Source organism: Lactuca virosa, chromosome 6, assembly GCF_052849685.1.
Source record: "Lactuca virosa cultivar CGN04683 chromosome 6, Lactuca_virosa_CGN04683_v6, whole genome shotgun sequence".
NCBI classification, from domain to species: domain Eukaryota; kingdom Viridiplantae; phylum Streptophyta; class Magnoliopsida; order Asterales; family Asteraceae; genus Lactuca; species Lactuca virosa.
Genome location: NC_136431.1, coordinates 194,222,264 through 194,233,402, shown reverse-complemented (window position 1 = coordinate 194,233,402; position 11,139 = coordinate 194,222,264). Strand labels below are relative to the sequence as shown.

The 11,139-nt window shown below is 34.9% G+C and overlaps 1 protein-coding gene and 1 non-coding gene across 2 annotated transcripts; both read left to right on the top strand.

Annotated features, from left to right (window-relative positions):
• Positions 1–315: 315 nt before the first annotated feature.
• On the top strand, positions 316–2,501 carry LOC145122832 (uncharacterized). The gene is made up of 6 exons (XM_079058400.1): positions 316–569; positions 1,375–1,441; positions 1,533–1,603; positions 1,672–1,764; positions 1,882–2,012; positions 2,110–2,501. The coding sequence occupies exons 2-6, from the start codon at positions 1,375–1,377 to the stop codon at positions 2,342–2,344; spliced, it is 597 nt and encodes a 198-aa protein (XP_078914526.1). The 5' UTR covers positions 316–569; the 3' UTR covers positions 2,345–2,501.
• A 2,609-nt stretch (positions 2,502–5,110) lies between these two features.
• Positions 5,111–5,183, top strand: TRNAA-CGC (transfer RNA alanine (anticodon CGC)). Its single transcript has one exon. It is a non-coding gene; the product is annotated as a tRNA-Ala (tRNA).
• Positions 5,184–11,139: the final 5,956 nt, after the last annotated feature.

The following is an 11,139-nucleotide window of genomic DNA, read 5'->3' as shown; positions in this document are numbered from 1 at the left end:
TTTTTTTTTGTACTCAATATACCATCGAACTTGTTGTTTGTGTTCACCATAACCCTTTGACCGGCTATCACAGGTCAAAAGCCGGTCAAAAGGGTTATGATGAACACAAACAACAAGTTCGATGGTATATTGAATACAAAAAGGAAATGGACCAAACGAGTACAAACGCAAAAGTTAATTATCCTCAATAGTCATTTTCCCGCAACAATATTCGATGTTAGAGTATTTCCTTCGAACCACTTTGACCATTTTTGTAGTTTAACTCTTTTTTAGATATTAACTTGAAGAACAGCTGAAGTGTTTCACGTGGGCGGACTTGAAAGTGAAGCTCCGAATTTAACCTGACGGTTTAATTTGATTTCACGTCCGTCAATCGTCCCCCTAATTATTATACGCGGCTCTCTCTTTCATCAATTCATCATATGATCATTCCTTCCTCGCAAAGGTTTCTCAAAAACCCTAAAAACCTTCCCTTCGTCGTTTCATCGTTTTCAAAGTCGTCGGAAATCGAAACCGGAATCACAATCTGCAATCAAACGCACCTCCGTCAAGTTCCCCCATCGAATTAGGTAACAAGTCGTTAGCTCTTTGTGGTTCTGGTATAAATCTGTTTCGGTGTGTTTGTATGGATGATATGCGGTTCTCGTACTGCTGTTAGGGAACTGTTTTGGCGTGGTTTACATTTTTGTGACGTGTTTTATTGAGAAAAGAAAGGTTTTGCGGTGAATTGATTGAACTTGAACGGTTTATTTGTGGAAATTTGGGGTTTAATTTGTTTTGGCTTGATAGCATTAGTTCGTGTGCTCTATCTGACAAGTAACAGTACACGAGAACGCTAATTCTTTATAAATTTGACATCGAATTTGAGAAGATGTACTAGTCTTATGCCAACAAGCGATTATCTTTGGTTCTAGTTGCTTCCCATCTTGCAATGTTTTAAAAAGCATGTCGATTTGTTGATTCTGAACCATGGGCTTATCGGCATTTGAAATTTGAATGGTGTCTTTCATAAAGGGAATTTGAAATGGATATAGGCTAGAAATTAATCTTTTTTTTCTTCTATTGAATGGGTTTGCTGGTGCCTTTTAGATTGCTGAGAGAACATTGGTGAATGGTAGAATATAGCAGACACTAGTGATAAATGGCTTGTATTCATTCTTGAGACTTTTATAAGGTGGCCAATAGTTTTTTGTTGATCATTGTTCCCCATGTAGCAGCTGTAGAGGTGGAGGTTAATCATATGGTTCTTGATTAGGGATCAGGGATATATCACAAACACACAATTGAATCTTTGATCCTTCATTATGTCATGGGTGTACACATAAGTTTTGGTCTTAATTTATCAAGATTAAATGTCTGATGGAATTTCTGCAGATGGCTACAAAGCCCCTTACAACTGCTGCAATAGCAATGACAGAGAAGAAAATGGACATGTCATTAGGTAGAAACAGACTCAGCACACCAATATCTTTTCCTTGCAGTTGCATGTTATTGTATTAAACTAAACTCAATGTGTCTGTCGTTTCTGCTAGATGATATCATTAAAATGTCCAAGACTGGATCCGGCACCCGCACCAATAAAACCAAGAAACAAAGAGTTCCTGTAAGCGTCTCCTCTTTCAGATTTCTCCTAAATTTACTGTTTTGTGATTCTAATCTGATTTGATGCAGAATAAGAATCATAATTTTACAAACAATGATGTTGAAGATAATAAATCTATGAAGTTACACCGCTATATGGACACAAGATCCTCCCTTAGACAGGTGTTTGTCATGTCATAAGACTTATAACATATTAACATAGCATATTTTGTTAGTCATGAAAGACATGATTTTGTCAATGATGATTGACCCTTTTTGTTTATAATTATAAATTACCAGGGTGTTCTTTCTCAGAGGAGATCTAGCTTTCAGGGTAACCAATTCCCTCTAGCAGTTGAAGCTGCTAGAAAAGCTCCTATTCGCAGTAGAAACTTCATGCGGAATCAACCAATGACTTCATATAGACCAAGGCAAGTTGTTTGTTTTTCTTTAATAACAAGTTGTACTTCATCTCTTATTGCTGCAATAATCTGATTATAAATGTTGTTAATTTGATTTGATATGCAGGGGGGCTAGTGTACAGAATAGGGGTGTTGCAAATCAAAAGCAAGTGAAGAAGGTGTCAAACCAAAAGCAAAAGCAAAGGCCTCAGACATTGGATTCCTTATTTGCAAACATGAAGGAACAAAGGATGAAGGTTTTATCTCAAAACAATAACACAAACACAAGAAGAAGAACAGGTGGAGGTGTTCATGCCCAGCAAAGGCCAACACCCCCGTGGACCAGATCATATAACTACTAGAATAATAATACTCTTCTTCATTTTCTATTCTTCCCCATACTTTTTCCATTTCTTCAAAATATTGCCACATCATGCTTTAATCGGAAAAAAAAAAAAAAAACTAGTCTTGAATGTTGATGTATATATAGATCTATTAAAATGCACACCAGATTTTGTATTGGGCTAGTGTCATGTTTTCGGTATTTTGGTTATGTTTGTGTAGAATGTCAACGAATGTGGATTTCATGTTCACAAATTCTGTGTTTGAATTTGTATTTTAAAACAAAACTCTGGAAACGATAAAATAGAAAAAAAAAATTTATATTAAATAGTATGGTAGTTGATGATGTTGGTTGGAGGTAGAATTGTGAGTATAGGATTATTTATTGTTTTAAATTAACTAGTTAATAAATATATGGATAAATAAAAAGATGATTGAATTTTGATCTACAAGAAACATAGTTTATAAGGATATAAAAAACAAATTTTGATATGCAAAAACATATCATGCTTAATGTATAGGGAAAATGACACAAATGTCCTACGAATTTTTTAGGGTTTGATGAGTCCCTAAAGTTTTTGTCGGACTTTTTGGATCTTTAAACTAGGATATGATCTGTTTTTTTAGTCCATGTCAACCTGTAATAGCCGGTTCAACATGCGACATTGACCAATTAGACCAAAAAAAATCATATTGTACCCATATAAAACCAAAAAATAAGTTCGGGGGATCAAAAGTTAGTATCACCTTCATCTCCACCCAATAACACCCTTATTCCACATTCCTCACAAACTCCTCCGTCAACCCGTCACCCTACCTGAACCAACTGCTCATCAACATTTTATTCAATCATTACAACCACCATAACCCACTTTAATCGCCCTCGAATCAATATCACAATAGCCCAATCCAACCACCCTTATTCCTCCTCTTTGTCTTGTGAAATTAGCCACCACCAGAGCACCCATAACCCACAAAAACCACCAGTCAGCCACCATAACCACCATAACCAATCACCTGCAAATCGAAGAAAAAAAAAAGATTAACTCTCGTTTTCTCTATAAACCTCATCAAACCCGCGCATCCTTCTCAACCTCTCATCCATCAAACCTGTAACTCGGAGGGAGAAGGAGAGTTAGCTTGTGCGATTTTAAACAGAGAATAAGGAAGGAGGAGTCAATTCTTTGAAGAGCTGAAATTGAATCAAAGAAAAGAGTTGAAGGAGCTGTGATCAAGAATCGATTAGAAGGAGAAGAGGGTTGTGATCTTCGGTGAGTGTGTGTGACAATCGAAGGTGAAGACGGAAAGAAGAGCAACAATCGGTTTCTTGGGAGGGTACGAATTGAGTGTGAATCGGCTTTAGAAGACAAGGAGAGTTAATAAAGTCAATTTTTGTTGCTTGATGATAGTATACACGAAGACACACAAGAAATCGAACGGGCTGCTATCTTTCATTCTTCTCCCCAATCACTTCGATCTTGTGGCATGGACATTTTGATCCCCAAGCTTATTTTTTTGGCTTTATATGGGCACAATGTGAGTTTTTTTGGTCTAAATAGTCTCTGTCGCATGGTGAACCGGCTATTACAAGTTGACAGAGACTAAAAAAACAGGTTGTATCCTAGTTTAGGGACCCATAAAGCTCGATAAAAACTTTAGGGACTCAATGGATAAACCCTAGAAAGTTCGTAGGACATTTGTGTGATTTTCCCTAATATATATTGAATGGAGACATTTATGTGGTTGAATAAATAAAAATGAATCAATACCAACTACATTTAGATTTATATAAACTACTACAATAAATGAAAAATCATATAATATAATCAAAATTATGATGAAAATCAGACAAAACATTAGTGATAAAGATAAAAATGAAAAAAGACAATTAAATAATAAAATTATTATTCATGCATTCCAAACGTTTGTATCTACTCTAATAAATGAATGTTTTTTTTTGTCATTTGTCATACTCCCATTCAAATTGCCAAATGTAATTTTGTGGTTATTTTGAATTAATTTGTATTTTCACATGTCATTTTATAAGTTTTTCTATTTAATTAAATTTCACATAATATTTAATGTAATAATTACAATAAATGTAGTAATAAATGAATATTAATTTCATTAATAAACTTACATTTTAATTTGAAAATTTCCAAAGTTAATGCGCATTAGTTTTTTTTTTTGTTTATTTATTTAAATTATTTGTTTAAATTTAAGAGATAAAAAATATTTCTATTATAATAATCTATTATTATTTTTTTTTTAAAAAAAATTCAAAGTCTTCAAATATTTTGACATTTTATATTTAACTTTTATTTTTTAAATTAACCCATATAAAGAGTCTCACAACTAATATATAATTATGTGATGTTAAATAATCAAAAAAATAAGATACGATGGTGTTATATATGTTTTTGAGGAGCTATTAAATTAGACAAATATTTAATGAATTCTGATTATTTAAAATTAGATTTAGAGAATGGATAAAATAAGTATTTCAAGTGAGTTATATAGGCACTATGTGAATGTGTCTAATAATTTGATATTTCATCCTCTAAAAACTAAATAATCATTTGATATACACTAATCGTTAGGAGTTAGGACATACAAACATCAGATACTCGTAAGTCGTAACACAAAATTCATTTTATCTTTATTTCTTAATGATACAATTAGACATGACGCTCAACAAAATATATGGGAAGAAATCTTAAAAAGATTGAATACTGAATACTTAAGTATAATTATAAGAAAACGTTATAGACAAACAAAAACAAATCGGGGATGTAGCTCATATGGTAGAGCGCTCGCTTCGCATGCGAGAGGCACGGGGTTCGATTCCCCGCATCTCCACCTCTTTAAATTTTTTGAAAATTTCTTGTATCTTCATTATGGATGGATAATTCTATATCTTGATATCTTTCTCTTAAGCAGATAGTTCACAGCTCATTCTATCGATACTGGGAAAGAAAAAAAAAGAATGTTTTGAAAATTTCTTGTATCTTCATTATGGATGGATAATTCTATATCTTGATATCTTTCTCTTGTCTAGCAAATTGAACAGTAAATCGATAGCCATAACAAATGTTTTGGAAAACATCCAACTTATTGTATATTTATTACGATTATTTGTAGCATAATTCATGAAATTTTATGTGAATTCAAAATTTGTTTTTTATTGTTTTAACATCATATAAAATTCATGAAATTTTATATGATTCACGTTCTTATGTTTTTCAATTGTTTATGATTAAATAATAAATTTTCACTATAAAATTCATAGTTGATCCATAAAAAAGTACACAACTTTAATATATATTCACGGAAAATCGAGTAATCTAACTCTTATAAATGATCTTTTTGACAAAAATGGTCATTTTTTCTGTAAAGTAACAACATTCTCCGGAACACATTGTTCTGGAGAGGTCTCCGGAATTCCGGAGTACGGTTTCAGAATACATTTGATTTTTTTTTCTTTTTGCGTGTAAATTTTGCTTTCATAAAATATAATATATGGTTCCAGAATACATTTGTAATACATGGTTCCGAAGTATAATGTATAAGTTTTGCTTTTATAAAATGTATAACTTTTGGTTTTATAAAATATAAAATGCAATTAAAATCAACAAACAACTAATAAATACATAAACTAAATAAAGGATGTGTCTATAGGTCATATTACAAATACAATGTTCAAATTATCTTTGTCCTTGTACCCCCAAAAAATTCCACTAGTCGTTTTCTATAACCTATAGCCCATGAACCAGTGGTTTTACCCTCTATAGAAATCGATTTCACAGTGATCAACGCCTCCAGGAACCAACACAAAAACACCCCACAATCTCCTCTACTGCCAATCTGTTGTGGTACGGCTGGGGCCTTTTCGAGGGTCATCTTGAGGCTCTCAAGTGGGATTGAATCAGTTGGTTCAGTAACCCAATAGTTGAATTGTAACATCCGGATATTTAGGTATTTACCTTTTAACCCCCTTAACATGAGAATTAATTACATTTTCACCCTTAATATGAGAATTGGTTGCAAATTGGTCCATAATGGCATTTTCGTAATTTGGGGAAAAGCTCGCGAATGCTAGGCGTTCCCCCAGGAACGTTGGGCATTCATGCCAGAATCCCAAACCCTAATATTTAGGGTTTGGACCCTGTTTAAACTTCCATAAGTCCCAAGCCTCCTTTCTTTCATCAACCTTTAGCCCCAACTTCGACCTTTGCAAAATTTGAGACTTAGAGTGTGTTTTGGTAAACTTAAAGGAGGGAGAGAGAAGAGAAGATAATCTTGGAGGAGTGGAACACTTTGGATCTAGAATAACATCATTTGACACCTTTTGAAGGTAAAAAACTTTGAACTTGATGAAGCATTGATTAGATCTTGTTTAGTTATGAAATTGAGTTCTTTTGGTCCTACAAGCTTGGTATTATGAGTATGGATTACTCTAATCCACATAAGTTGTCCTTTCAGACGTTTTAAAGCATCTAGAAGCATAAAAATGTGATCTTGGTTGTTAGTTTTCTTCCATGCATGAGTTACAAGGTCTTAATGGGTTAAGTAGTTAGATTTTTTGTGTTTGGGCACTTAATGGCCATGCAAGACTATAAAGTTGGACAATTTATGGTTAAGGATGTTATTTTAAGGCTAGATCTGGAATATGGGAAAAAGAGATTAAGGATTAAGCTCTTAATAAGAAGGAAAAAGACTTAGTCGCGAACGTTGGGCGTTCGTGGTCAGCCATCGCGTTTCTGCTCAAACTAGTGTATGCCAAGTTGTGTTGACCAGGTTTGACTTTTTGACTTTGACCTGGATTTGACCAAGTTTGAACTAAGGGTATTTTGGGTATTATGAGTTGTATTTGAGATTGGTCACTATTTGATGAATAGGTGGCGCTTAGAGCTGATATTTGGAGCAGAAACCTATTCAACTACTTGTTCGGACTGAGATGAGTTTTCCTCACTGTACTTGCGGGTCGAAGGTGTTGAATTAGTGTCTAAGTCCATAACTATATTTGGTATGTACTTGACCCCGTTGTAGCATGGTCCTTTTGGGTTGCCTTTACCGAAGCAACTTGACTGGATGAATAATAGAGAAAGAGGTTATTATGGTTTATTAATATATTATATGAATAATATATTAAAGGAGAAATCATATTTGTTTAATTAATATTGGTCAAGAATTAATTGAGAATTAATTTTGTGGTCAAAAGATATTAATTGAATTAAAGGGACTGGAATTGCAATTATAAGATAATTGGATTTTGGGCTGAGGAACCCTTAGAAAGGGGGTGGACGAATTCAAGGAGGGAAGCCCACCTTGAAATCGTCCAAGGCCTCATTCTAGAAGGATCTTTGGACTGCTTGGTTCCTAAGCAGTCTAATTAGGGTTTTGACTGAAACCCTAACAGCTCAACTATATAAAGGGTCCCTAGGCTTCATATTTCGGCTACCCTAACCCTAAGAAGAGTTCATAGAGCCGAATTCCCTTACCCTCTCTCTCTCTCTAAGTTTCATCCAACTTGCTTTGGTGTTTGTGATCTACTAGAGGCACAACATTTGGGGTGCTAAGGTTCTGAAAAGCTCAAGATCTTCAAGCAACAATCAAAGGTAACTTCCTAACTTGTTTATTAGATGTTAATTTGTTTTGTTGTATGTTAGATTAGGGTTTGAAAGTCTTGGACAATTGTTGCATGTAAAAATAGAAAAACTAGATCCAAGCAATTAGGGTTTGCATGAACACCATAGGAATGTTGTTTTGCTCATAACCCAACAGTGGTATCAAATCCTAGATAGTTTCTCTTTTGTATTTGATGCATAGATGATTTGTTCAAGCTCAAAAAGTTGAAAATTCAGCCTCTGATTGATGGACTTGTCGAGTCACCAGATGAACTCGGCGAGTCAGGGCTACTCGGCGAGTCCTGTTCTGTGACTCGGCGAGTCGGCTCGTCTGGTGGCTGATTTTTCGGGATTTTGACTAAAATTGAATTGGAATAATTACCAAAAACGGTTTTAACTGATAAAATTCGATTTTTTCAATATTGATTATCCTAATTCAATTGAAGGATAATTGTCAAAAATAAGATAATTACTTATTTTATAAGATAAATTTAATTATTTGTATTTTTTATTTGAATTATCTTGTAAAGGAAAAGATTAGGTCAAATTATGTGATAAATATTGATAATAAGGTTAATTAATTATATTTCAAATTTGATCTAAAAGATGTTTCGAAAAGTTTCAAAACTTGCCCTCAAGTTTCAGAACTTGCCCTCAAATTTTGGAATTTAAATTTTTGATTAAAAGTTTAATTTTGAAATATTTAAATTCTAAAACCTTAGAGTTTTAAAAGTTAAAATTCAACCCTTATACTATAGTAATATTAAAAGTTTAATTATTATATATGTATTAGAATAAAGCTAGTCTTACCGTTAGTAGGCCTCATTCACGAAACCGATTTATAAGGGGGGTATAAGGTTATGGCCTATAAAATGACAGTTTAATGAGTGTCCACTCTCACCCACCGCTTCCTTGATTGGTGGAGGGTCGTTAGCCGAACGGGTAGGATAGGGCAAACTAATTCCTTATTAAAAGTATAATGATTAATAAAGTAACTAAATGTTTTTTTATAAAATTCTCAATCTTAGTTACATTAGGAAAAATGTGAAATGATGCTATTCCATGAAATTACACTTTACATCCTTGCCAAAATCGTTACTGGAGCGTTTGTGGTTAACCGACACACTAATTTGGGATTAACAAGGGTGGCAAAGGGTAGCTTGGTGTTTATCATAGATTAATGGAGCGTGTGTGGCTAACCCACACATTGATTGGGTGATTTGTAATATCGAGAGTACCAAGTATATTTGAATGGTTATTCATACCTTGTTTGTGATCCTCGGTATCCCAGTCACAAACTTGAAGGGCATATCGAGATTTAAACATGCCATTGAAAAGTTCAATGAATCTCAAAAGATCTAGGAATTTCAATTCATTTAAAACTTAAAGTCCTTTTCGTTTTTCATGGTGGAAATTAGTGAATCGTCATTCACTTACTTTCAAACTATTTGCATTTAAGATTACGACATCCCTCTTCTTAATTGTGAATAATTGTGTTGGGTCCTAGCCCTAATTTCTCATTTTGGGTGTTTAATTGGGGACTCTTATCTAATCAAACTTGTCTCTTTTCTTTTTCAGATGTCTACTCAAAACAACAACGCTTCTAACCCTACTGGCTCATTCTCACTCATGAAATTGTATGGGAGAGTGATCTTCGATGGGTCCAATTTCAATGATTGGATCCAGAAAATTCGTATGGTCACTCGCTACGAGGACAAAGAGTATGTTCTCGACAAGGAGCTCAAGGAGTTGAACGTCAATACTGCCACTCCAGAAGAAATCGCTGCATTCGAAGCTCACAAGCGAGATGCTACGAAAGTCCATTGCATTATGCTCGCGACTATGACTGCTGAACTCCAAAAGTCCTATGAGGACTACTACCCCTACGAGATACATCAAGATTTGATGGAAAGGTACCATCAAAGTGCGAGGCAGGAGAGGTACGAGATCATTGCTGCAATGATCACTACCAAGATGAAGGATGGAGAGTCCAACTCGACCCACCTGCAAAAGATGCAGAGGTACGTGGACCGCTTGATGAAATTGAATGTCAACTTCGATGAGGAGTTGGACATAGATATCATTATACACTCCTTAACTCCTTGCTACAACCGGTTTCGTATGACCTATCACATGAACAAGGAGGAGGTCACTCTGAGCAAGCTTCAAGGCCTACTAAGGACTGCTGAAAGTGGTCTTAAAGGGAAATATGTTGCATCCTCTACTCCTACTGCTGTTGCCCCTGTCCTAGCTATTGGGCAAGGGAAAGGAAAGAAGAGAAAGGCTCCTTCAAAGAGCCACAAGGGCAAGTCCCAAGATGGTTCCTCTTCTAGTGGGACCAAAGTTGGTTCTGCTACTCCTTCCTCTAACCCAAAGGATGCAGAGTGTTATTACTGCCATGACAAAGGGCATTGGAAACGAAGCTGCCCGAAGTATCTGCAGGACATCAAGGATGGAAAGATAAAACCATACTTCACAGGTATTTATGCTATTCAATCTAATAACTCATCACAATCTATGTCTTGGGTCCTTGATACAGGATGTGGTTTTCACATTTGTTTTGATTTGCAGGGTCTAAGAAGAAGTAGAGACGTGGAGCATGGGAAGATAAACTTGATCATGGGGAATAGGAAAGCGTCGCTTGTGACCAAGATTGGAATTTAATCTTTAGTGCTTAGTAGTGGGTTAGGTCTAGATTTGAATAATTGTTGCTACTCGTCAGAAATGAAACGAAACATTATTTCTTTTCATGGTTTCTATAGACAAGGTTTTAGATTTTCATTTAATAATGAAACTAGTTCTATTAATGCTTTCTTTAATGGTGCTCCTTATTTTTAAGCATTGCCTTGTAATGGAATATATGAAACTGTGATGGTTGTAGATAACTTAGGAAATAATGTGTTGCATATCGATTCTTCCAATAGTTTGGACAAAGCGTGTTTGTGGCATTGTCGTCTTGGACATATCAACCAGAAGCGCATAACCCAACTCCAAAAGTGTGGAGTGTTGGAGTCATTCGACCTAAGGGACGATGACGTGTGCGAGTCTTGTTTACTTGGAAAGATGACCAAGTCACCCTTTACTGGTACTTTTGAAAGGGGTGAGGGTCTATTGGATCTCATACATACTGATGTATGTGGACCCTTTAGATCCACCACAAAGGATACATGTCGCTTCTATGTGACTTT

Bases quoted from the DNA above. Each gene is read 5' to 3' on its own strand.
- LOC145122832 (XM_079058400.1), top strand. From the start codon at position 1,375: ATGGCTACAAAGCCCCTTACAACTGCTGCAATAGCAATGACAGAGAAG. The intron at 1,604-1,671 runs GTAAGCGTCTCC...GATTTGATGCAG, and splicing joins CCAAGAAACAAAGAGTTCCT to AATAAGAATCATAATTTTAC. The intron at 2,013-2,109 runs GCAAGTTGTTTG...TTTGATATGCAG, and splicing joins ATGACTTCATATAGACCAAG to GGGGGCTAGTGTACAGAATA.